This window comes from Oncorhynchus nerka, linkage group LG24, assembly GCF_034236695.1.
Source record: "Oncorhynchus nerka isolate Pitt River linkage group LG24, Oner_Uvic_2.0, whole genome shotgun sequence".
Lineage (NCBI taxonomy): Eukaryota > Metazoa > Chordata > Actinopteri > Salmoniformes > Salmonidae > Oncorhynchus > Oncorhynchus nerka.
The window spans coordinates 88119764-88147167 of record NC_088419.1 but is presented as its reverse complement, the minus strand read 5'-3'; the positions used below and the strand labels follow the sequence as shown (position 1 = coordinate 88147167).

Genomic DNA, 27404 nt, shown 5'->3' with positions numbered 1-27404 from the left:
TCAGTCAGTTAACGTTTGCTCGCTATAGAGAATAGCAAGGAAAATAGATGGTTCGGTGACTAACTTGCGTTGATTTCTACAGATAAGTTTGGAAATGGCTCAGTTATCAGCGAGGGGAGGTTTCCTGGATTTTAGTCCCATCAAGAAAGAAGATTCACCTGCTCTTTCTTATGGCAATAAAGAAAACAATAGCTCGCATCCAGTTTTGAGTTTAATTCAGTTTTCAAGGGCTCCGTTTGTAACATTTGGAAATGTAAAGTTGGGATCTTCCAAATCATCAGTTCTTTGCATTGAGAATCCCGTTGTTGATGCAAACATAGAGGTGGCAATTGATAAGATTGCATCGACGAAAGGCTTTTCCGTGGATCAAACCCGATTTACAATTCCGGTAAGGGACATTCTAGCTAGCTAACATGTGCTCAAATATAATACTATAACTAGTTAAGTTATCTAACGTTAGATGGCAACGAGTGGAGCTAGTTGGCATGACATTCACCAAGTTAACGTTTTGTTAGCTGTCAGATGTAACGTAAGTTAGCTAGCCAGCCAACAGTTGTCACATTTGTTTGAAGTCCTATCTAGTTAGCCATACATTTGACCAGTAGCTCGCTAACGTTATTTCCCCTGTCGTTTGTTTCCCAGCCTGAGGAGCGTGTCAATTTGACAATAACTTGGACACCGATAGAGGAAGGTGGTATCCGAGAGCTGATCACTTTCATTGCCAATGGGGTGGTCAAACACCAAGCCATTTTGCTCGGTAGAGCAGACGCACCCAAAAGAAGAAAGGTAACTTACTTAAATAAATATATATATATGAGATGTTGCTACGCATACTACCTAATTCACACTAATCAACATGTAGTGTAATAAATCCAATTTCATTTTAACTATTTCAAAGCCTCACAAATGCTCTATACATAACTACAAACTTAACACTTCATGTTATTTATTCCTTTGTTACAGAAGAGTCTGTGGGACTCAATCAAAAGCAAGAAGGCATTTGACCTATCAGACCCTCCAAGGGAGAAGAAAAACTCAGTGTCTTCCCTGAAGATGGCAGCCAACAAGACCTTCCATGTGTCCCGGACACCACAGTACAGACGGGAGAAGGTTCGCAGCCCTCTTGCCTCACTCAACAAAAAAGCCTGCACACCTGTCGAAGGGCAGAAGTTTAAGCAGGATGTGTTGGGTCAGTTGAGTTTTGACAATGTCCAAAAGAACTCGCCTGTCGTCATTCTAGTCCCCGCTGCAAAGCTAATTGATTCCTCTGATGCAGCAGCCAGCTACAGTTGCCCAGTAGGCACACCTGAGTGCAGAGACCTCACCAGACTACTGAACACGACTGTGTCCCCTGTCGGCACTCCAGAGCGGTTTCAAAAGCTGATACCCCATATTCAGTCTATACAGAGCCCAGCCCATGTGATTGGTGACGCTGTTGCGGACATAAGCCATACAGTGTTGGCCGGAACACCAGTGTTGTCTGTGAGAGATGCACTGGCCTTGATTGAGTCAGATCTAACTCATGTGGTTGGTGCAAGCCCTCCAAATGCGTGCTCTAGCTTTGATTTATCTCACTCCTTGGAGTCAGCAAATGGAGAGAAGAATTGTGGCCCTGTCAAATCTGTGATTGACATCAAAGCCCTGTCTGAAAGCCCCATCAAGTCAGATCCTGCACAGCCTAGACTAACCTTCTTCATCAAACCAAAACGTGTTACTGACAAGGAGGTTGGAGAAGATGTTCCTCAATCCAAAAAGGTTACTTTCACCTCCACCACAGTCATCAAAAGCAAACCAGTTCCTGTCCAGGTACGCAGTCCTGGGGTGAGGAGAATCAAAACCTCCAGGCGCCGTCTCCTGGAGAAAACACTGGAGCTTTCTGGGGACAGTGGCCATTCAGAGTCAAGCCCGGGTACTACAGTTACCCCTGGTCTCCATGTCATAGACTCTGATGCAAACCATGATTCTCCATTAACTATCTCCCCACGGGAGGCCAGGCTGCAGGCGCTGGAGTCAGTTTCCTGTAGGCCAGTTTGTTTAAATGCTATCCCTGCTCCAGTCAACCTCTCCCTCAGCTCTCCTCTGCCTATGAACCCCTCCACTGGTGGCCCCCAGCACCTTGGCCTGGATGATTCCATTCTGGGTGCCACTCAGCTCCACACAGCACCGATAGTGGAATCTCTACCTGACCGGGCAGGCGTGTTTACTGTTTACAACCAGAGCCAGTTTGACATGAGGGTGGTGCGGAGCAAAAAGAGGAAGAGCGACGAGTTTCTGAGGGATGGAGGCGAGAAAGTGGAGGATGCTGCGGAGAAAACCATGTTCCATGTGAAAAAGAGTAGGGTGTCAACAGTGGTAAAGGGACCCAACAGACCAGCTCAGCAGAAGGGGTTCAGTGCCTCCTCTCACAGGCAGCAGACAAAAACATCAGGTGAGTTGGTTTTTGAAATGTCCTCTGTATTCTCTGTAAATTGAATGGTGCACATTGACTTCTGTGGTGCAGCAAGGCTAGGGGGGCGAACTCCAGTTGAGCACTGTTAACCAGGGTGGCAGCATTCTATTGGACTGCTGTGGAGGAGTAGGGCCAAGCCTAGAAAGCATGAGGAATGCTGACTAGGGGAAGAAGCTGCAGTTGAGCACTGTTCCCTTAAAGAGGGTGTGGCAGCTCTCCTAATTGACTGCCTTAAAAGTGTGCAGCTCTCACTATGGGGGGGGAGCATTCTCTAGAGCAGTGGTTCCCAAACTTTTTATAGTCCCGTACTCCTTCAAACATTCAACCTCCACACGTATACCCTCTAGCACCAGGGTGTTTTTTGTCATCATTGTAAGCCTGCCACACACACTATATGATACGTTTATTAAACATAAGAATGAGTGACTTTTTGTCACAACCCGGCTTGTGGGAAGTGACAAAGAGCTCTTTTTGGACCAGGTCAGTAATAATAATAGTTAATCGTTTTGCTCTCATTTTGCACTTTGTTTAACCATCTTGCATATAAAACCTTATCTGTTCATTGAGAATGGTGATTAACTCACCACTCACCATGTTGGTTAATGAGAAGGGTGTGCTTGAAAGGGTGCACATAACTCTGCAATGTTGTATTGGAGAGTCTCAGTCTTAAATCATTTTCCACACAGTCTGTTCATACAAGTTAGGGCCGAGAATACACTCTCACATAGGTACGTGGTTGTGAAGGACATCAGTGTCTTAACAGTGCGATTTGCCAAGTCAAGAAACCCTGAGCGCAGACCAATCCAGAAGTTTGGCAGTGGCTTCTGATTTTAAATGACATTTTCACAAAACTGCTTGTTGAAATTTCAAAGAGGTTCAGATAAGTGGACTGGAGGCAGGGCATGAACGGGATAACAAATCCAGTTGTTTGTGTCATCTGTTTTGAGAAAGTACCTGCGTAATTGTACTCAACTTAATGTGATTGCATGTTAATAATTTGTCTTGGCTGCCTCTATTTGATGATATTTTGCTGAACACTAGATTATTAGAATGTATTTTTAACAGTGAAATGAGGCTACACAGGTGAGAGAAACTCACCCAAATGTGTAGCCCCGTTGGAAAATATAATCGGTTACATTTTGAAAAATGTGAATAACTTTTTTATTATGTGTACCTGTGACGGAATTGCGCGTACCCCTGGGGTTTGGAATACCTGGTCTAGAGCGCACGTCCTGTCAAGTATGGCTAGGACTGATTTTATGATTTGCAGCATTTTGGCTAGTCTTGTTGACTTAATGCTTTTAGTGTTCTAAGTTTAAAGTCTGGCCCTGTAGAGCTCTGGAAGATCCATAATTCTATTTTCCTTTTGTTAATTAAAGCCTCTGTTTGCACTGTGCTCCTGTCTGAGTCACTGCCTATGCCCCACCTCCAAGACAGTGCATGGGGTTACACACTGTCACGACATGCCTATTGCTTTGAATATTTTAAATAAAGTCATCTGTGTGTGTGTGCTTGTTTTTCAGCTTCTGTGCGTACTAGTTCTGCCTCATCCATGAAGGCTCCAAAGTCTGTGTCCCCTGCCCAAGCCAAGCAGCCAGCTCCAAAACCTGGCCCGCAAGGTATAAAAAGCTTGTCCTACAATGTGGGAAACAAGACGGTACACTGTAGATGTGTTGTATTGGTAAATTAGTAGGCCATTTTCTTTGTGGAAGAGTTTTGCATGTCTTTGTTTTCTACTCTTGATCATAGGTGCACAGAAATCATTTGGTGGCTCATCTGTAAAAACTGCAAAGATTGTAGCTGTGGCCCAGTCCAAGCTCGCCTTCATCAAGCCTGGTCAAACAGGTAACCTAGACCTTTTGATGCATACACTAACTACATGGCCAAAAGTATCCCTTCAAATGAGTGGTTTTGGCTATTTCAGCCACACCCGTTGCTGAAAGGCGTAAAAAATCAATGTTGCAATGCTCACTACACTACAAACTGACACTGGAAGCAACGTCAGCACAAGAACTGTTGGTTGAGAGCTTCATGAAATGGGTTTCTATGGCTGAGCAACCACACAATCCTAAAATCACCATGTGCAATGCCAAGCGTCGGTTGGAGTGGTATAAGGCTTGCCACCGTTGGACTCTGGAGCAGTGGCAACGAGTTTTCTGGAATGATGAATCACGCTTCACCATCTGGCAGTCAGACAGACTAATCTGGGTTTGGCGGATGCCAGGAGAACACTACCTACCCCAATGCAGTTTGATGGAGGAGGAATAATGGTCTGGGGTTGTTTTTCCGTGGTTCAGGTCTCTTAGTTCCAGTGAAGGGAAATCTTAACGCTCTAGCATGCAATGCCATTCTAGATGATTCTGTGCTTCCAACTTTGTGGCAACAGTTTGGGAAAGACCCTTTACTGTTTTTAGTATGACAATGCCCCTGTTCACAAAGCGAGGTCCGTACAGAAATGGTTTGTCAAGATCTGTGTGGAAGAACTTTACTGGTCTGCACAGAGCCCTGACCTCAACCCCATCGAACACCTTTGGGATGAATTGGAACGCCAACTGTGAGCCAGGCCTAATCGCCCAACATCCGTGCACAACCTCACTGATGCTCTTGTGGCTGAATGGAAGTGAAGTCCCCTCAGCAATGTTCCAACATCTAGTGGAAAGCCTTCCCAGAAGAGTGGAGGCTGTTACAGCAGCAAATGGGGACCAACTCCATAATAATGCCCATGATTTTGGAATGAGATGTTTGACAAGCAGGTGTCCATTTACTTTTGGCAATGTGTTGTGTATGTGTATAGATAGATTTATTTTATATATTTATAAAATAATCTCTCTCAATCAATCTCTGGCTCACACTCTAATCTACTGTTGTGTGCTGTCACTTACGGAACATTCTTGTCACTTGCAGCCATACCAAGACACCCGATGCCATTCGCTGCGAAGAACATGTTCTATGATGAGCGCTGGATAGAGAAACAGGAAACTGGGTTTACCTGGTGGATCAACTACGTCCTCACCCCTGATGACTTCAAGGTCAACACGGAGGTCACCAAAGGTAATGTTCACCTGGCTAGAGCAAGACTGTGATGTACTGTTAGTTCAGACACTCACCCTGACGTGTTGTCTTGGTGTGCTAGAGCTCTCGTAAGGGACCACTGTTCTTATTCACTGACTGGACCTGCTATAGACCACACGCGCTATGACGGCTTCCTGTGGACCAGTCAGCCATGACGGCTTCCTGTGGACCAGTCAGCCATGACGGCTTCCTGTGGACCAGTCAGCCATGACGGCTTCCTGTGGACCAGTCAGCCATGACGGCTTCCTGTGGACCAGTCAGCCACACCGGCCATGACGGCTTCCTGTGGACCAGTCAGCCACACCGGCCATGACGGCTTCCTATTTGAAACCCTGTTACCCATGGGGCATTTGTGGCATGATAGTCAACTGATGGCATGATGTTGAATTTTCATAGTGGTTCTAATTTGTAGATAAGATAACAATTTAGTGTATTTGAAGGTAGGCCTTTATATACATCCACAGGTACACCTCCAATTGACTCAAATAATGTAAATTAGCCTTTCAGAAGCTTCTAAAGCCGATATCATTTTCTTGAATTTTCCAAGCTGTTTAAAGGCAATCAACTTAATGTATGTAAACCTCTGACCCACTGGAATTGTGATATAGTGAATTATAAGTGAACTAATCTCTCTGTAAACAATTGTTGGGAAAATGACTTGTGTCATGCACAAAGTAGATGTCCTAACCGACTTGCCAAAACTATAGTTTGTTAACAAGATATTTGTGGAGTGGTTGAAAAACAAGCTTTAATGACTCCAACCTAAGTGTATGTAAACTTCCGACTTCAACTGGATATAGAATTTCATTGCTTCGTATCTCACCATCTCTTTTGATGTGTAGTGAATGCCGTATCCCTGGCGATGGGCGGTAATGACAAATTTGCCGTCAACAAGGCTCCCACCAGAGAGGAGATGTCGTTTAGTACTTACACTGCCAGGCGGCGGCTCAACCGGCTGCGTCGCTCCGCCTGCCAGCTCTTCACCTCCGAGCCCATGGTCAAAGCCATCCAGAGGCTGGAGTTGGAGGTGGAGGCTAGAAGGTTACTGGTACGCAAGGATCGGCATCTTTGGAAGGACATCGGTATGTATGCACAATGGCCTTAGACATATGTAACGTAGTCTGATTCATATGGATGTGTGTTAAAACTCGAGTTCAATTATAAGTTATGTCATTTCTAAGTAGTAGTACGCATATTCAAAGGTTCAGGTCCAAAAACCTATGTAAAGTTTTTTTGTTCTTGTTTTTTTTTTAGGGGAACGCCAAAAGGTTCTCAACTGGCTTCTATCGTACAATCCTCTTTGGTTACGGATTGGACTTGAGGTAGTCAGTCAGATAATGGTTTTATTTGTTTCATGTTTTTGTTTCTACATGTCTATTGTCCATGTTGAAGTCTCATGAAATGCAACCTGTTTTCAGACTATTTACGGGGAGATGATCTCACTGGAGAGCAACAGTGACGTCATGGGCTTAGCCATGTTCATTCTGAAACGTCTGCTGTGGAACCCTGACATCGCTGCGGAGTTCAGACATGCCAAAGTACCCAACCTCTACAAAGATGGTAACTCATTGCTCTCCTGTCTTCCTTTATGCTCAGCTTTTTTGTTGCTATTTTCAGTGATTTAAATTTTTTGTATATATATATATATATTTTTTTTTTTTGAATGGAAGATTCTATGAAGTGTATCATATTAGTTGGTCATTGATTGTTATTGTTCTCTGTTGTGCAGGCCACGAGGGGGCGCTGTCTCGTTTCACTCTGAAGAAGCTTCTCCTCCTGGTGTGTTTCCTGGATAAAGCCAAAGAGTCCAGGATGATCGAACATGACCCCTGTCTGTTCTGTATGGATGCAGAATTCAAGGTCAGGTGACACCAACTCCCATGGCCACTAGTTATGTAATCTGTCTGACAGACATTAACAGAGTTTGACTCTATTTAATTGTTTTCATTCCTTTGCAGCCCTCCCCCTGTAGTACTTCCCATTGATCTCTTGATTGTTTTATATTCTCCAGACTACCAAGGACCTGCTGCTGGCGTTCTCCAGGGACTTCCTAAGTGGGGAGGGGATCCTCCCCCGTCACCTGGGTTACATGGGCCTACTGGTCTCCCACATCCAGACGCCTCTGGACGAGTTCAACTTCGCTGTCAAGAATCTGTCCGTTGACCTTAAGTGTGGAATCCGTCTAGTGTAAGACATATTATCACACCCGTCCTTTTTGTGTCATTGTTGGGGTGGAAAGAGAACCTGCACAAAGTGTTGGCTCCAAGTTACGGGTTGGTGACTGTATTAGCGTATGTTTTTCTGTCAGGCGTGTGATGGAGCTGTTCATCCAGGACTGGAGCCTGTCCCGTAAGCTGAGGATGCCCGCAATCAGTCGTCTGCAGAAGGTCCACAACGTTGACATAGCCCTGCAGGTGCTCCGAGCCAGAGGGGTTGACCTCAAGGATGAGCATGGTAAATTTACTTTCTTTTTTCTCTCTACTATTCTTTCGATTTGACAAAAAGTAATGAATGAATGATAACACTCTGCTAGTTAGACAGTGAGGTGTCCCATCGATATGACCTAAGAATGAATGGGATAATTTTGGTTAAAGTCAGTCTCGTCTAAAACAGATTTACAAGATAGGGGGGGGAATGGAACGTCACGGGATGAAGTATACCGTAAGTTTTTCTTGGGTTAATTTTTATTCTGCCCACAGCCGAAAGCACCCAAGTTATCATCAATTCAGAGCACGGTTGCATGTGACTAGATCGTGATGGTCAATTTGGTTTGACATTAGATACCCCTATGGGGCTAGTTACGGACCCTCGCTAAATGACATAATGTACCTGGGACATTAGCTCCAAATTTCAATGACTAACTTCAAACCAATTATAAATTGTAGAAATTCATGTACAAATATTGAAGGCTAAAAGATGTGCACCGTGAAAATATTGTTTCATTGACATTGTGTAATTTATTGACTGTGTTTTAACATTTCCCATCTGCGGACACACGAGACACCCGTATCAAACCACACGCTGAACAAACTTGTTTTAATTCCATCGTGGAATTAATGAACCAAATCTAAAACTAGGCCAAATCAGGAAGTGCAGTCCTCCCTAGTGCCGCAGCAGTCTAAGGCATTCCATTGCAGTGATTGAGGGATCACTACAGATCCCGGGCTGTGTCGCAGTTGCCTGTGACCAGGAGACCCATGAGGCGCCGTACAATTGGCCCAGCGTCGTCCGGGTTAAGGGACAGTTTGGCCGGCCGAGATGTCCTTATCCCATTGTGGTCTAGTAACTCCTGTGGCGTGCCAGGCGCATACACGCTGACATGGTCGGCAGTTGTGCAGTCTTTCCTCCGACACATTGGTGCGGCTGGCTTCCGGGTTAAGCGAGCAGTGTGTCAAGAAGCAGTGCGTCTTGGCTTGGTCGTGTTTCGAAGGACTCATGGCTCTCAACCTTCGCCTCTCCAGAGTCAGTACGTGAGTTGCAGCGATGGGACAAGACCATAACTACCAATTTGGATATCACGAAAAAGGGGTAAAAATAAAAATGTAAAAAATCAGGAAGTGCAGTCGCCTTTGAACTAATTTCCATTATGTCTTCCAGATGCTGTCATTGACTCCAGAGATATTGTGGATGGACACAGGGAGAAGACACTGAGCCTGCTGTGGAAGATCATTTTTGCCTTCCAGGTACGTTTCATAACCTGACAATGACTTTGGATAAGCGTCCCCCTCCTCGGCTTCTTCCATTACAATAACACTTTCTCCCACATTCATATCTGTTTTCATGAATCAACTCCCCCTCCCTTTCTGTCCAGGTGGAGGTTCTTCTGGACGAGGACCAGCTGAGAGAAGAGATCAGTTTCCTCAAACACACCTGGACCACCAAACAGAGGCTGGCCTCCCTGAGGGCCGACAAAGGTGTGCTGCAGAAGACTGCCAAGCCTAGACCCCCATTCAAGCACAGTAGCTCAAAGATCACTCTACTCATGGAATGGGTCAATGCTGTCTGTCAGTTCTACCACTTGAAGGTGAGTTTGTTGCTGACCTGTTTAAAAAAAATGCCTCTCTTTTTAAGAAAATGCAGGCGCACTCAATGTTGGGGCGGCAGGTAGCCTAGTGGTTAGAATGTTGGGCCATTAATTCAAAGGTTGCTAGATCGAATCCCCGAGCTGACAGGGTAAAAAACTGTTCCTAGACCGTCATTGAAAATAAGAATTTGTTCTTAATTGACTTGCCTAGTTAAATAAATAAAAATCGGGTAATGGTTCTGTCTGTTATCTAGAGTGGATGTGATTTTATAAAATGTAACTTTTTTACCAACTTAATACTACACATATATGCATTTTATGGTCATCCATTTTGAATTCTTCTCTCTTTCCAGGCAGAGAACTTCACGGTGTCGTTCTCAGACGGTCGTATCCTCTGCTACCTGATCCACCACTACCACCCCAGCCACCTACCGGCAGACTGCGTCAGCCACAACACCACCCAAACTGTGGAGTGCTCCCAGAGAGGACGAGTTGAACTCAACAGCTCCTCCAGCGACTCGGACATCTCCTTTGACACCTGCCCCACCACACAAAATGGTATTTCTTCCCAAATGCATCCATTTAATGAGGCAGTTAAAACGTTTTCATTGCATACTAAGAAAATTGACCGGTTAAATGATTTTTATTCTGTTGTTGTTCATAGGCCTTGTGTTGCCATCGATGGAGTTCAAAGAGCTTCTGGAGAATGAGAAGAATAACTTCAGGCTGGTCAACACTGCAGTGTCTGACTTGGGAGGGGTTCCTGCCATGATGAACCCTGCTGACATGTCAAACACTATCCCAAATGAGAAGGTGGGAGGGGCTTTATGACCTTCCAAGGCTGGACTGTGTGCATTTCTTTTCTCAGGGAAAACTAGGGAACTGTTCCAACTTTGATTCATTTCAATACATTCTTGTAATTGTCAGTGCCTTTTATTTTTATTTTGAACAAGAATGCTGAATCTCTTACGTGTTTCCAGATTAATTTGATCTGTGTTTCTCTGTTCCAGGTTGTGACATGTTACCTGTCCTTCCTGTGTGCCCGTCTCCTGGACCTGCGGAATGAGACGCGTGCTGCCAGGATCATCCAGGGAGCTTGGAGAAAGTACCGTCTGAAGAAGGATCTGAAGCTTTACCAGGTTACGTCTAGTCGATATTACCTCTCAAAGTCACAAATACTAGTCCTAACGCAGTCTTACTGTTTTTCTATGATTTTCTGTTTGGTGCCGATGACATCTCTTGTACATGGGGAAACTTCTCACATCTCACCTATCCTCTCATCTGGTATAGGAAAGGACTGTAGCAGCGGGGAAGATCCAGGTGCTGGTCAGGCAGTTCCTCCAGAGACGTAGAGCTGTCTGTCAGACCGCTGCAGCCGTCCGAATCCAGGCTGCATGGAGGGGCTACTCGGTGCGGAACGCCCTGACACTGAGGAGAAAGGCTCTACTCTGGGCTCGCCAGGTTGCTGCTGCTACCACCATCCAAGTACGTTTCTTATTTTTATAGAATTTCATATATGGGCTGTTGTCCCTACCTACCCACCCACCAATCATGCTCATACTTAGTAACCTGCTCACCATTATTAGTTATAGCTATACTACATGCATGAGGTCTAGTATGTAAAGTCATCTCTGCCAGTTTGCATCACTGTGGAAAGATCTTGAACAGTATTGATAACTGCTAACCGGTTTTGAGTTATCTAAGCACATTTCACTTGTCATACAGGCACAATGGAAGAAGTATATTACCTTGAAAAACTACCAGCGCGTGAGATTGCATGTTGTTAAAGTTCAAGCTCTCTGGCGGATGAAGATGGCAGTCACTACCTACAGAAGGACACAGTGGGCTGCAACAGTAATTCAGGAGCATGTTAGGGCCTCTGCTCTGGCAAGGGAAGAGCGTGAATGTTACTGCTCGCTGAGATCAGCAGCTATCAAAATCCAGAGAAACTATCGGAGACGCAAGACTCGGAGACTGCAGAGGGAGAACCATGCTGCCACAGTGATACAAACTGCATTTAAGAAATGGCACAGTGACAAAATGGCCCGAAGGACCGCAGCTGCCCTGAAGATTCAGTCTTGCTACAGAATGCACAGGTGCCTAAAACGGTACATGGGCACCCAGCGGAGCGCCATCCTCATTCAGGCTTGGTGTAGAGGTCATGCACAGAGACGCAACTTTGAGACACTGAAACTGCAGCATCACTCTGCCACTGTCATCCAAAGTGCTTTTAGGGCAAGGACGGTCAGAAAACAGATGGCGACGATGAGACAATCCGCAGTCGTGATTCAGCGTTGGTTCAGGGCCTCTGTACAAAGAGATGCAGGGAGGCAACAATTCCTGAAAATGAGATGTGCTGCTGTTACCATACAGTCCGCTTATCGTGGACATATGGCTCGGAGACTACTGCAACAACAGAATCGGGCAGCCACAGTCATCCAGACAACGTTCATGAAGTTTGTGGCCAGACAAATTCTTGTCCTTGAAAAAATCTGCGATTGTTGTCCAACAGCGATTTAGAGCCAAGCTAATAGGGGAGAGATCAAGGAAAGAATATATGGCCCTCCAATATTCTGCATTGAGAATACAAGCTATCTGGAGAGGTAGGGCAGAGAGGAAGAGCCTTGAAAAACTGCAAAAATGCGCCACACTCATTCAGTCTTCCTACCGTAGACATGTATTGCAGTCACAGTTCAGGTCAAGAAAGGAGGCTGCTTGGACCATCCAAAGCCAGTACAGAGCTTATAGGGCAGGGAAAACCATTAGAACTGATTATCTCCTGGTCAAGAAGGCTGCTGTTACTGTACAAGCCTGGTTCCGTGGCATGAGAGTTAGGCAAGAGCTGAGGCAAAAACACCAGGCCGCTACTGTCCTTCAGTCAGTAGTGAGAGTCATTCTCTGTAGAAGACGATATGTGTTACTGCAACGTGCCGCTGTAGTCCTCCAGTGTCGGTACCGGGCTCTTGTAGCAAGCAGAACACAGCGAGCGCAGTACAGCCAGCTAAAATTGGCTACAGTAAAGCTACAGTCTGCTTACCGGGGATCCAGCGTCCGAAGAGACCTAAGGACGAAACACCAAGCTGCTACGGTCATCCAAGCTCAGTTAAGGATGCACAAAGTGCGTCAGGCCTATCTTGCCACAAAGGTGGCGGCCATCATTGTACAGCAGCATTACAGGGCCAGTCGGCTCCGAGATCTACAGATGCAGTGGTACACCTCAGTGAAGTCCGCTGCAGTTGTAATTCAGGCAGTGTATCGCGGTCACAGAGTAAGAATGGAGGTTGCTAGGATGCACCACTCAGCCATGATCATTCAGAGGAGGTTCCTCACTTTCAGGGACAGGAAACGCTTCCTTGCGGTCAAAACTGCTGTTCTACTATGTCAACAGAGATGCAGGGATGTGGCCATGGTAAGAAAAGACCAGAGGGACTATCTGTTGACGCTTAGGGCAGCCATTGCTCTGCAAGCAGCTTTCAGAGGGATGAAGGTCCGGAAGCAGTTGCAGACTGAATGCAGAGCGGCCATACTCATTCAATCTCACGTCCGGAAACACCTGCAGAGGGCGCACTATAAGAGGCTTCAGTGGGCTGTGAACACAGTGCAGGCTCGTTACAGAGCCAACAAGAAGATGATTGAAGACAGCAAAGCACTGTGCATAAAGAGGGCTGTTGTCGTGTTACAGGCTGCCTTCCGAGGCATGCTATCCAGACAGCGCATGAGAGAGATGCGCAAGGCTGCCAGTGTTCTCCAGAGAAGTTACAGGGCGCACTGCGAACGCCGACAGTACCTCTCCTTGAGATCCTCTGTCCTTGCCATTCAACAAAAATATCGTGCCGCTGTTGCAGTGAAACAGGAGATGCATCACTACCAACGAATGCGCAGTGCCGCAATCCTGCTCCAAGCAGCATACAGAGGCCAGAGAGCCAGAAAGGAGATCAGGCTTCAACATCAAGCTGCCACCACGATCCAGGCTGGCTTCAGAAAGCACAGAGAGGAAGTCAAGTTCCAGGCCATGAGGTTTGCTGCCATCATCATCCAGAGATACTTCAGATGTTACATTCAAATGAAACGAGACCGAGACCAGTTCTTGACACTGAAGGATTCGGCCATAGTCCTTCAGGCAGCTTTCAGAGGGCGTTGCGTGCGCCATGACGTTGCTAAGATGAAGAGAGCTGCTACTGTGATTCAGGCCAACTTCAGGATGCACAAGGAGCAGGTCACGTTCCAGGCCATGAGATTGTCTGCTGTCATCGTTCAGAGGTACTACAGATCTCACATTCAAATGAAACGAGACCGAGACAGATTCATAAAGATCAGAGAGTCTGCCATTGTCCTTCAGGCAGCTTTCAGAGCATATCACATTCGACAAGGTGCTGCTAAAATGCACAGAGCTGCTTCTGTGATTCAGGCCAACTTCAGGATGCACAAGGAGCAGGTCAAGTTCCAGGCCATGAGATTGTCTGCTGTCATCATTCAGATGTACTACAGATCTCACATTCAAATGAAACTAGACCGAGACAGATTCATAAAGATCAGAGAGTCTGCCATTGTCCTTCAGGCAGCTTTCAGAGAAATGACGGCACGGAAACAGTTGCAGACTGAATGCAGAGCTTCCATACTCATTCAATCTCACGTCCGGAAACACCTGCAGAGGGCGCACTATAAGAGGCTTCAGTGGGCTGTGAACACAGTGCAGGCTCGTTACAGAGCCAACAAGAAGATGATTGAAGACAGGAAAGCACACTGCATAAAGAGGAGGGCTGTTGTCGTGTTACAGGCTGCCTTCCGGGGCATGCGATCAAGACTGAGCACTGGAGAGATGCACAAGGCTGCCAGTGTTCTCCAGAGAAGTTACAGGGCGCACTGCGAACGCCGACAGTACCTCTCCTTGAGATCCTCTGTCCTTGCCATTCAACAAAAATATCGTGCCGCTGTTGCAGTGAAACAGGAGATGCATCACTACCAACGAATGCGCAGTGCCGCAATCCTGCTCCAAGCAGCATACAGAGGCCAGAGAGCCAGAAAGGAGATCTGGCTTCAACATCAAGCTGCCACCACGATCCAGGCTGGCTTCAGAAAGCACAGAGAGGAAGTCAAGTTCCAGGCCATGAGGTTTGCTGCCATCATCATCCAGAGATACTTCAGATGTTACATTCAAATGAAACGAGACCGAGACCAGTTCTTGACACTGAAGGATTCGGCCATAGTCCTTCAGGCAGCTTTCAGAGGGCGTTGCGTGCGCCATGACGTTGCTAAGATGAAGAGAGCTGCTACTGTGATTCAGGCCAACTTCAGGATGCACAAGGAGCAGGTCAAGTTCCAGGCCATGAGATTGTCTGCTGTCATCATTCAGAGGTACTACAGATCTCACATTCAAAGGAAACAAGACCGAGACCAGTTCTTGACACTGAAGGATTCGGCCATAGTCCTTCAGGCAGCTTTCAGAGGGTATCGCGTTCGACAAGACGTTGCTAAGATGTGCAGAGCTGCTACTGTGATCCAGGCCAACTTCAGGATGCACAAGGAGCACTCTGCTTATAGGAGGCAGCATTGGGCAGCCAGTGTTCTTCAGCAAAGATTCAGAGCTCAGAGACTGAGGAACTCTCAGTTGGAGAACTACCATCAGATGAGAAATGCTGTGATAAACCTTCAGGCCTTGTATAGGGGAAAACAGGCAATGGAGCTGGCTAAACGGATGATGGCAGCCAGGAAGATTCAGTCATTTCTGAGAATGAGCATCAGACGACAACGCTTCTTGAAGGAAAAAGCTGCTGTTCTGTTGATCCAGTCTGCCTTCAGAAGACACCAGGCCAGGACAAGGTACAACGAAACACAAGCCTCTGCAGTCACGATCCAAAGATGGTTCAGATCATGCAACGTCCTCAGACGACAAAGGGACGACTACTTGGCCATCAGAGAAGCTGCTGTGAAGCTTCAGTCAGCCATCCGTGGAACCCTGGCAAGAAGGCTGGCCAGACGCAAACGTGCGGCTGTCAAGATCCAGTCCGTGATACGCATGTCCATCCAACGGAGAAGTTATCTGACCCTGCGATCCAGCACGGTAAAGCTGCAGTCTCACTGCAGGGCTTGGGTGGCGAGGAGGAGATTCCTGATGCGTCGGACAGCGGCCGCTACTCTCCAAAAGCACTACAGAGGCCGGCAGGCCCAGAGAGAGCAGCGATCCCTGTACGTAAAGACCCTGACCAGTGTCAAAATGCTGCAGGCCAGAGTGCGTGGACACATCCAACTCAAGAGGTACCAGAATCTCAAGAGAAGTGCAGTCACAATTCAGGTCTGTACCAAAGTAATATTTCCTCTGTGGTCTGATGTAAACATTCTTTGAATTTATTGCCAATACCTTAACAAAATGCCAAAATTAGACCGTAAATGCAGTTGAAAAAAATGACTGTTCCTTTTTCCATTCAGGCATTTTACCGTGGAATGGTGGAGAGGCGCCGGTTTCAGCATCAAAGGGCATCTGCTGCTATAATACAGGAACGTTTCAGGGCCCATCTCCTCTGCCGAAGAGAGAGGGCAAAATACCTGGAAATGAAGAAGTCTGCTGTTCTTATTCAAGTTAGTAATCAATCGACTACTACTGCTAATAATATTCCGTACTGAGATGAATCAATGTTATTGTATTGATCATGGTGGAATGTTATCTTGTTTGGATTGCAGGCAGTGTTCCGTGGTGATCTTGCCAGACAGAGTGCCAAGAAACGTCAGGCGGCTGTCGCCACAGTCCACCGATGTATGCAGACCAGGCATCTACGCAACAGGTAATAATACAACTTATCTTTTTTAGTTGCTTGAGCATCAGAAATGGTTTGTCCTCTTGAAGTTTCATAGATTGCTTTGATGACTAGGGTCCTGTCGACTTGTTTTGGATGTGCCTTACTTAACCTTGAAAAAGTGGGCCTCGGTCAAATGAAGTGCTTGGTTTTGTTTTCCTCCAGGTTCCTAGTGATCCAGTGTAGGTTAAGGGTCATTCAGTGCAGATGGAGGGAGACCTTGAAATCCAGGGAAGAGCGTCGCAACTTCCTGGTCATGAAATCTGCCGCTGTTACAATCGAAGCGTCATGGAGAGGCCATGCGACCAGGAATCGCCTGCATAAGGTAAGACTATTACACCCCTGGATCCAACCAGGTTCATCTTTCTTTTGATGGCCAACTCTGATGATAGAGGTTCAGTCTGGATGACTCAATCTCCCCTCCCCCTCCAGGAGCAGCAGGCTGCGGTGCTGGTCCAGTCGTCCTTCCGGGGTTGGGTCCAGAAACGGGCGTTCCAGAGACAGAGAGAGGCTGCCCTGGTCCTACAGAGGAGAGTCCGAGCTATGCAGCAGGCTAAAGCAGAGAGGGTCAAATACACACGTTTGAAACAGGCTACCATCACTGTCCAGGCTCACTGCAGAGGCTGGATTGCCAGGAGACAGGTAATAGAACTTACTTTGTAACCTGAATAGTTAAGCCTACAATAAATCGTTAGTGTTACTTTTAGGATGGGTGAAATCAACTGACCCTGAATCAGTGCTAAATGCTGAGATTATTACAAGAAAGCCAACTGTCACTTCTCTTCTATAGTGGTCTCAGAAAACACGAGATCGAAACACCATCGTTTGTTTTGTCCTCTGTCTTGTAGTTGAGAGAAGCGGCCTCTGCGGAGAGGAGGGTGCGTTTCTGCGCGGCTCTGTACCACCACCTCTGTGCTGTGCGGATCCAGAGAGCTCTGAAGTCACACTGGGCTCTGCGGTCTGCCAAGAGACAGATCACCTCTGTCATTTTTATACAGGTACAACGTCATATCCCTTTTTAACTATTGGAATCCCCCCCCAAACTGTGTGTCATCACCAATATGAGTTGAGAGTAAAGATCAGTTTTCCTGCTGGAGGGTGATCATTATGAATGAGCAGTTCTGTTTAAGGACAGTAAACATGTCTCTCTGCCATTTTGTTCCTGCCAGAGGTGGCTGAGAGCACGGATCCAGAGGCGGCGATACCTGGAGGACATGAGGAGGGTGGTCGTGGCCCAGAGGGCAGCCAGGAGTTGGTTAGCTCGCCGCCGTCGCGCCGCCTCCACCATCCAGCACGCCGCCAGGACCTTCCTCCTCCGTAGGCGGGAACAGAGGGTTCAGCAGGGCATCATCAAGGCACAGGTGCTGTACTGAGCCAGAGTCTCTGTTCAATAGGGAATTAAGTTACAAGTCAGTACAGCATCCTTGTTTTGTTGTCATTAGGGGGGAAAAATGAATGCTTTTCTTTCAATCTCTCCTTGCTTCTCTCCCTCTACTCTCTCTTCACCACCCCTGGGTCTTACCCCTCTCTCTGTTTAGGCGTTGTGGCGAGGCCACCAGTCCAGAAAGCTCCATGACAATCGTAAAGTGGTGTCCATGAGGCATCGTCTGCGGAAGGTGTCTGAGGAGGTACGAGAGGAGGACCGGCTGTGCAACAAGACGTCCTGGGCCATCGAATACCTCCTCAAATACAAGCACTTCTCCTATATCTTGGAGGCTCTGAAAAATCTGGGTGAGACCGCACTCATCCCACTATACTGAAGCAATAATAGTCCTGAAATAACCATTACATGGAAATGTGTAATCTTTACTGATATTTTTATTTGTTTTGTCACCTTTATTTAACCAGGTAGGCAAGTTGAGAACAAGTTCTCATTTACAATTGCGACCTGGCCAAGTTAAAGCAAAGCAGTTCGACACATACAACAACAGAGTTACACATGGAGTAAAACAAACATGGTCAATAATACAGTATAAACAAGTCTATATACGATGTGAGCATGTGAGGTGAGATAAGGGAGGTAAAGGCAAAAAAAGGCCATGGTGGCAAAGTTTTTTTATTTATTTATTTATTTCACCTTTATTTAACCAGGTAGGCTAGTTTAGAACAAGTTCTCATTTGCAACTGCGACCTGGCCAAGATAAAGCATAACAGTGTGAACAGACAACACAGAGTTACACATGGAGTAAACAATTAACAAGTCAATAACACAGTAGAAAAAAAATGGGCAGTCTATATACAATGTGTGCAAAAGGCATGAGAAGGTAGGCAAATAATACAATTTTGCAGATTAACACTGGGGTGATAATTGATCAGATGGTCATGTACAGGTAGAGATATTGATGTGCAAAAGAGCAGAAAAGTAAATAAATAAATTTAAAAAACAGTATAAAAACAGTATGGGGATGAGGTAGGTGAAAATGGGTGGGCTATTTACCAATAGACTATGTACAGCTGCAGCGATCGGTTAGCTGCTCGGATAGCTGATGTTTGAAGTTGGTGAGGGAGATAAGTCTCCAACTTCAGCGATTTTTGCAGTTCGTTCCAGTCACAGGCAGCAGAGTACTGGAACGAAAGGCGGCCAAATGAGGTGTTGGCTTTAGGGATGATCAGTGAGATACACCTGCTGGAGCGTGTGCTACGGATGGGTGTTGCCATCGTGACCAGTGAACTGAGATAAGGCGGAGCTTTACCTAGCATGGACTTGTAGATGACCTGGAGCCAGTGGGTCTGGCGACGAATATGTAGCGAGGGCCAGCCGACTAGAGCATACAAGTCGCAGTGGTGGGTGGTATAAGGTGCTTTGGTGACAAACGGATGGCACTATGATAGACTGCATCCAGTTTGCTGAGTAGAGTGTTGGAAGCCATTTTGTAGATGACATCGCCGAAATCGAGGATCGGTAGGATAGTCAGTTTTACTAGGGTAAGCTTGGCGGCGTGAGTGAAGGAGGCTTTGTTGCGGAATAGAAAGCCGACTCTGATTTGATTTTCGATTGGAGATGTTTGATGTGAGTCTGGAAGGAGAGTTTGCAGTCTAGCCAGACACCTAGGTACTTATAGATGTCCACATATTCAAGGTCGGAACCATCCAGGGTGGTGATGCTAGTCGGGCATGCGGGTGCAGGCAGCGATCGGTTGAAAAGCATGCATTTGGTTTTACTCGCGTTTAAGAGCAGTTGGAGGCCACGGAAGGAGTGCTGTATGGCATTGAAGCTCGTTTGGAGGTTAGATAGCACAGTGTCCAATGACGGGCCGAAAGTATATAGAATGGTGTCGTCTGCGTAGAGGTGGATCAGGGAATCGCCCGCAGCAAGAGCAACATCATTGATATATACAGAGAAAAGAGTCGGCCCGAGAATTGAACCCTGTGGCACCCCCATAGAGACTGCCAGAGGACCGGACAGCATGCCCTCCGATTTGACACACTGAACTCTGTCTGCAAAGTAATTGGTGAACCAGGCAAGGCAGTCATCCGAGAAACCGAGGCTATTGAGTCTGCCGATCAGAATATGGTGATTGACAGAGTCGAAAGCCTTGGCGAGGTCGATGAAGACGGCTGCACAGTACTGTCTTTTATCGATGGCGGTTATGATATCGTTTAGTACCTTGAGCGTGGCTGAGGTGCACCCGTGACCGGCTCGGAAACCAGATTGCACAGCGGAGAAGGTACGGTGGGATTCGAGATGGTCAGTGACCTGTTTGTTGACTTGGCTTTCGAAGTAAATACAATATAGCAAGTAAAACACTGGAATGGTAGATTTGCAATGGAAGAATGTGCAAAGTGGAAATATAAATAATGGGGTGCAAAGGAGCAAAATAAATTAAATACAGTAGGGAAAGAGGTAGTTGTTTGGACTAAATTATAGGTGAGCTATGTACAGGTGCAGTAATCTGTGAGCTGCTCTGACAGTTGGTGCTTAAAGTTAGTGAGGGAGAAGTGTTTCCAGTTTCAGAGATTTTTGTAGTTCGTTCCAGTCATTGGCAGCAGAGAACTGGAAGGAGAGGCGGCCAAAGAAATAATTGGTTTTGGGGGTGACCAGAGAGATATACCTGCTGGAGCGCGTGCTACAGGTGGGAGATGCTATGGTGACCAGCGAGCTGAGATAAGGGGGGACTTTACCTAGCAGGGTCTTGTAGATGACATGGAGCCAGTGGGTTTGGCGACGAGTATGAAGCGAGGGCCAGCCAACGAGAGCGTACAGGTCGCAATGGTGGGTAGTATATGGGGCTTTGGTGACAAAACGGATTGCACTGTGATAGACAGCCAATTTGTTGAGTAGGGTATTGGAGGCTATTTTGTAAATGACATCGCCAAAGTCGAGGATTGGTAGGATGGTCAGTTTTTCAAGGGTAAGTTTGGGAACATGAGTGAAGGATGCTTTGTTGAGAAATAGGAAGCCAATTCTAGATTTAACTTTGGATTGGACATGTTTGATATGGGTCTGGAAGGAGAGTTTACAGTCTAACCAGACGCCTAAGTATTTGTAGTTGTCCACGTATTCTAAGTCAGAGCCGTCCAGAGTAGTGATGTTGGACAGGCGGGCAGGTGCAGGTAGCGATCGGTTGAAGAGCATGCATTTAGTTTTACTTGTATTTAAGAGCAGTTGGAGGCCACGGAAGGAGAGTTGTATGGCATTGAAGCTTGCCTGGAGGGTTGTTAAGTGTCCAAAGAAGGGCCAGAAGTATACAGAATGGTGTCGTCTGCGTAGAGGTGGATCAGAGACTCACCAGCAGCAAGAGCGACCTCATTGATGTATACAGAGAAGAGAGTCGGTCCAAGAATTGAACCCTGTGGCACCCCATAGAGACTGCCAGAGGTCCGGACAGCAGACCCTCCGATTTGACACACTGAACTCTATCAGAGAAGTAGTTGGTGAACCAGGCGAGGCAATCATTTGAGAAACCAAGGCTGTCGAGTCTGCCGATGAGGATGTGGTGGTTGACAGAGTCGAAAGCCTTGGCCAGATCAATGACTACGGCTGCACAGTACTGTCTCTTATCGATGGCGGTTAAGATATCGTTTAGGACCTTGAGCGTGGCTGAGGTGCACCCATGACCAGCTCTGAAACCAGATTGCATAGCAGAGAAGGTATGGTGAGATTCGAAATGGTCGGTAATCTGTTTGTTGACTTGGCTTTCGAAGACTTTAGAAAGGCATGGTAGGATAGATATAGGTCTGTAGCAGTTTGGGTCAAGAGTGTCCCCCCCTTTGAAGAGGGGGATGACCGCAGCTGCTTTCCAATCTTTGGGAATCTCAGAAGACACGAGAGGTTGAACAGGCTAGTAATAGGGGTGGCAACAATTTCGGCAGATAATTTTAGAAAGAAAGGGTCCAGATTGTCTAGCCCGGCTGATTTGTAGGGGTCCAGATTTTGCAGCTCTTTCAGAACATCAGCTGAACGGATTTGGGAGAAGGAGAAATGGGGAAGGCTTGGGCGAGTTGCTGTGTGGAGTGCAGTGCTGTTGAACGGGGTAGGAGTAGCCAGGTGGAAAGCATGGCCAGCCGTAGAAAAATGCTTATTGAAATTCTCAATTATGGTGGATTTATCAGTGGTGACAGTGTTTCCTATCTTCAGTGCAGTGGGCAGCTGGGAGGAGGTGTTCTTATTCTCCATGGACTTTACAGTGTCCCAGAACTTTTTTTGAGTTAGTGTTGCAGGAAGCAAATTTCTGCTTGAAAAAGCTAGCCTTGGCTTTTCTAACTGCCTGTGTATAATGGTTTCTAGCTTCCCTGAAGAGCTGCATATCACGGGGGCTGTTCGATGCTAATGCAGAACGCCATAGGATGTTTTTGTGTTGGTTAAGGGCAGTCAGGTCTGCGGAGAACCAAGGGCTATATCTGTTCCTGGTTCTAAATTTCTTGAATGGGGCATGTTTATTTAAGATATCCAGGCATCCTCTACTGACTGGATGAGATCAATATCCTTCCAGGATACCCCGGCCAGGTCGATTAGAAAGGCCTGCTCGCTCCATTCTTTCAGGGAGCGTTTGACAGTGATGAGTGGAGGTAGTTTGACCGCTGACTCATTACGGATGCAGACAATGAGGCAGTGATCACTGAGATCTTGGTTGAAAACAGCAGAGGTGTATTTAGAGGGGAAGTTGGTTAGGATGATATCTATGAGGGTGCCCGTGTTTAAGGCTTTGGGGAGGTACCTGGTTGGTTCATTGATAATTTGTGTGAGATTGAGGGCATCAAGTTTAGATTGTAGGATGGCTGGGGTGTTAAGCATGTTCCAGTTTAGGTTGCCTAGCAGCACGAGCTCTGAAGATAGATGGGGGGCAATCAGTTCACATATGGTGTCCAGAGCACAGCTGGGGGCAGAGGGTGGTCTATAGCAGGCGGCAACGGTGAGAGACTTGTTTTTAGAGGTGGCTTTTTAAAAGTAGAAGTTCAAATTGTTTGGCTACAGACCTGGATAGCCTGCAGAGTTCTGATCTATCTTTGCAGTAGATTGCAACACCGCCCCCTTTGGCAGTTCTATTTTGTCTGAAAATGTTGTAGTTTGGGATTAAAATTTCAGAATTTTTGGTCTTCCTAAGCCAGGATTCAGTCACAGCAGTGAATAGAACAAATTAGGGAGGAGGCTTCTAATGTTAACATGCATGCATCCCCCAAGATGGCGTAGCAGTAAGTCGTCCTGTCGTATCTTCTCTCTGTAAATATCGTCTCTTTTTCGTTTTAGATATTTTTTCTTCGCATATCTTTAAAAACATTTTGCTAAACCTAAGCTTCCAAATACTCTTCTGCAACCCGCCAATGTAGCTACTTTTCCTAAAGTATTTATATTTACTTCGGAACCGGACCCCCTCAACTGAAGCTAGCCAGCTAACTACCAGCTATGCTAGCGGTCTTCAGCTAACCAGTCATCAACTAACCTTTAGCTCGGAAAGCTCTCGCCAGTTTGAGCGACGCTAACCAGAGCATAACGGACCTATTTAATTTTTTACCCCCGGATTCCCTACCACAAACGGAACATTCTTCAGCTGGATCTTCACAACTAGCTATCGAGCTAAACAGCAACCCTGGTTGATTACTCCTGGCTAGCGTTTCCACCCACGTAGCTTGAACGACCACGACCGGTCTATCGATATTCACTACATGAAGAGGAATAAACAGACTCACCCCATCGCGACGTCCTCCAAATCTCCTTGCTTGCTAATTCGGCATGCTAACTGCTAGCTTGTTTAGCCCAGGTCCGCTAACTACTACCTTGTTTACCCCGGCCTGCTAATCTGTTAGCTTGTTAGCACAGGCCTGCTAACCGGCTGCATCGCCGCGTCCCAAAAACGCAGTGGTCCATATGTACTTTATCTCTTCCCGATTAAAAAATAATAATAATTGTTTATACCTTCCGGAAACCTGCCTCACCCAATGTGATACGGAATCGCTATTATCTTTATTTTTAGAACACACTCAAGAACCTCCAGAAGCTAGCCAGCTACAAGCTATTTAGTCATTGTTAGTTTTTTTAACCAGGATAACACTCGCCAGCCCAGCCCCCCTGCCCCATCCACCGCTGCCCCTGGACTCTGATCACTTGGCTACATAGCTGATGCACGCTGGACTGTCCATTAATCACGGTACTCCATTCTGCTTGTTTGTTTTATCTGTCGGCCGAGTTGCCTAGTCAATGCCATTTCACCTGCTGTTATGCTAGCTGATTAGCTGTTGTCTCACCCACTGTTTTAGCTAGCTTTCCCAATTCAACACCTGTGATTACTGTATGTCTCTCTCAAATGTCAATATGCCTTGTATACTGTTGCTCAGGTTAGTTATCATTGTTTTAGTTCACAATGGAGCCCCTAGTCCCACTCCTCATACCCCTGATACCTCCTTTGTCCCACCTCCCACATATGCGGTGACCTCACCCATTACAACCAGCATGTCCAGAGATAAAACCTCTCATCACCCAGTGCCTGGGCTTACCTCCGCCGTACCCGCACCCCACCATACCCCTGTCTGTGCATTATGCCCTGAATATATTCTACCATGCCCAGAAACCTGCTCCTCTTATTCTCTGTCCCCAACGCTCTAGGCGACCAGTTTTGATAGCCCTTAGCCGCACCCTCATACTACTCCTTCTCTGTTCCGCGGGTGATGTGGAGGTAAACCCAGGCCCTGCTTGTCCCCAGGCACCCTCATTTGTTGACTTCTGTGATCGAAAAAGCCTTGGTTTCATGCATGTCAACATCAGAAGCCTCCTCCCTAAGTTTGTTTTACTCACTGCTTTAGCACACTCTGCTAACCCTGATGTCCTTGCCTTGTCTGAATCCTGGCTCAGGAAGGCCACCAAAAATTCAGAGATTTCCATACCCAACTATAACATCTTCCGTCAAGATAGAACTGCCAAAGGGGGAGGAGTTAGCCTGCAAAGTAATGTCATACTTTCCAGGTCCATACCCAAACAGTTCGAACTACTAATTCTGAAAATTACTCTCTCCAGAAATAAGTCTCACTGTTGCCGCCTGCTACCGACCCCCTCAGCTCCCAGCTGTGCCCTGGACACCATTTGTGAATTGATTGCCCCCCATCTACCTTCAGAGTTTGTTCTGTTAGGTGACCTAAACTGGGATAAGCTCAACACCCCAGCAGTCCTACAATCTAAGCTAGATGCCCTCAATCTCACACAAATCATCAAGGAACCCACCAGGTACAACCCTAACTCTGTAAGCAAGGGCACCCTCATAGACGTCATCCTGACCAACTGGCCCTCCAAATACACCTCCGCTGTCTTCAACCAGGATCTCAGCGACCACTGCCTCATTGCCTGTATCCGCTACGGTGCCGCAGTCAAACGACCACCCCTCATCACTGTCAAACGCTCCCTAAAACACTTCTGTGAGCAGGCCTTTCTAATCGACCTGGCCCGGGTATCCTGGAAGGACATTGACCTCATCCCGTCAGTTGAGGATGCCTGGTCATTCTTTAAGAGTAACTTCCTCACCATATTAGATAAGCATGCTCCGTTCAAAAAATGCAGAACTAAGAACAGATACAGCCCTTGGTTCACTCCAGACCTGAATGCCCTCGACCAGCACAAAAACATCCTGTGGCGGACTGCAATAGCATCGAACAGTCCCCGCGATATGCAACTGTTCAGGGAAGTCAGGAACCAATACACGCAGTCAGTCAGGAAAGCTAAGGCCAGCTTCTTCAGGCAGAAGTTTGCATCCTGTAGCTCCAACTCCAAAAAGTTCTGGGACACTGTGAAGTCCATGGAGAACAAGAGCACCTCCTCCCAGCTGCCCACTGCACTGAGGCTAGGGAACACGGTCACCACCGACAAATCCATGATTATCGAAAACTTCAACAAGTATTTCTCAACGGCTGGCCATGCCTTCCGCCTGGCTACTCCTACCTCGGCCAACAGCTCCGGCCCCCCGCAGCTCCTCGCCCAAGCCTCTCCAGGTTCTCCTTTACCCAAATCCAGATAGCAGATGTTCTGAAAGAGCTGCAAAACCTGGACCCGTATAAATCAGCTGGGCTTGACAATCTGGACCCTCTATTCCTGAAACTATCCGCCGCCATTGTCGCAACCCCTATTACCAGCCTGTTCAACCTCTCTTTCATATCGTCTGAGATCCCCAAGGATTGGAAAGCTGCCGCAGTCATCCCCCTCTTCAAAGGGGGAGACACCTGGACCCAAACTGTTACAGACCTATATCCATTCTGCCCTGCCTATCTAAGGTCTTCGAAAGCCAAGTCAACAAACAGGTCACTGACCATCTCGAATCCCACCGTACCTTCTCCGCTATGCAATCTGGTTTCCGAGCCGGTCACGGGTGCACCTCAGCCACACTCAAGGTACTAAACGACATCATAACCGCCATCGATAAAAGACAGTACTGTGCAGCCGTCTTCATCGACCTTGCCAAGGCTTTCGACTCTGTCAATCACCATATTCTTATCGGCAGACTCAGTAGCCTCGGTTTTTCGGATGACTGCCTTGCCTGGTTCACCAATTACTTTGCAGACAGAGTTCAGTGTGTCAAATCGGAGGGCATGCTGTCCGGTCCTCTGGCAGTCTCTATGGGGGTGCCACAGGGTTCAATTCTCGGGCCGACTCTTTTCTCTGTGTATATCAATGATGTTGCTCTTGCTGCGGGCGATTCCCTGATCCATCTCTACGCAGACGACACCATTCTATACACTTTCGGCCCGTCATTGGACACTGTGCTATCTAACCTCCAATCGAGCTTCAATGCCATACAACACTCCTTCCGTGGCCTCCAACTGCTCTTAAACGCTAGTAAAACCAAATCCATGCTTTTCAACCGATCGCTGCCTGCACCCGCTTGCCCGACTAGCATCACCACACTGGATGGTTCCGACCTTGAATATGTGGACACCTATAAGTACCTAGGTGTCTGGCTAGACTGCAAACTCTCCTTCCAGACCCATATCAAACATCTCCAATCGAAAATCAAATCAAGAGTCGGCTTTCTATTCCGCAACAAAGCCTCCTTCACTCACGCTGCCAAGCTTACCCTAGTAAAACTGACTATCCTACCGATCCTCGACTTCGGCGATGTCATCTACAAAATGGCTTCCAACACTCTTCTCAGCAAACTGGATGCAGTTTATCACAGTGCCATCCGTTTTGTCACTAAAGCACCTTATACTACCCACCACTGCGACTTGTATGCTCTAGTCGGCTGGCCCTCGCTACATATTCGTCGCCAGACCCACTGGCTCCAGGTCATCTACAAGGCCATGCTAGGCAAAGCTCCGCCTTATCTCAGCTCACTGGTCACGATGGCAACACCCATCCGTAGCACGCGCTCCAGCAGGTGTATCTCATTGAGCATCCCCAAAGCCAACACTTCATTCGGCCGCCTTTCGTTCCAGTACTCTGCTGCCTGTGACTGGAACGAATTGCAAAAATCGCTGAAGTTGGAGACTTTTATCTCCCTCACCAACTTCAAACATCAGCTATCTGAGCAGCTAACCGATCGCTGCAGCTGTACATAATCTATTGGTAAATGGCCCACCCATTTTCACCTACCTCATCCCCACAGTTTTTATTTATTTACTTTTCTGCTCTTTTGCACACAAATATCTC

At 47.0% G+C, this 27404-nt stretch overlaps 1 protein-coding gene across 1 annotated transcript in view; it reads left to right on the top strand.

Annotated features, from left to right (window-relative positions):
• LOC115119846 (abnormal spindle-like microcephaly-associated protein homolog) overlaps window positions 1-27404 on the top strand; it is a 30210-nt gene continuing 2806 nt past the window's right edge. The window contains 27 exon segments of the mRNA XM_029648732.2: window positions 1-388; window positions 643-786; window positions 964-2428; window positions 3973-4068; window positions 4199-4294; window positions 5354-5500; window positions 6364-6603; window positions 6776-6843; window positions 6940-7081; window positions 7251-7381; window positions 7533-7708; window positions 7830-7975; window positions 9119-9204; window positions 9333-9545; window positions 9899-10103; window positions 10210-10358; window positions 10556-10684; window positions 10836-11030; window positions 11271-12013; window positions 12015-15837; window positions 15972-16121; window positions 16224-16324; window positions 16502-16661; window positions 16769-16978; window positions 17185-17334; window positions 17506-17697; window positions 17875-18067. Coding sequence (XP_029504592.2) covers window positions 95-388; window positions 643-786; window positions 964-2428; window positions 3973-4068; window positions 4199-4294; window positions 5354-5500; window positions 6364-6603; window positions 6776-6843; window positions 6940-7081; window positions 7251-7381; window positions 7533-7708; window positions 7830-7975; window positions 9119-9204; window positions 9333-9545; window positions 9899-10103; window positions 10210-10358; window positions 10556-10684; window positions 10836-11030; window positions 11271-12013; window positions 12015-15837; window positions 15972-16121; window positions 16224-16324; window positions 16502-16661; window positions 16769-16978; window positions 17185-17334; window positions 17506-17697; window positions 17875-18067 — 9844 coding nt within the window. The 5' untranslated portion in view covers window positions 1-94.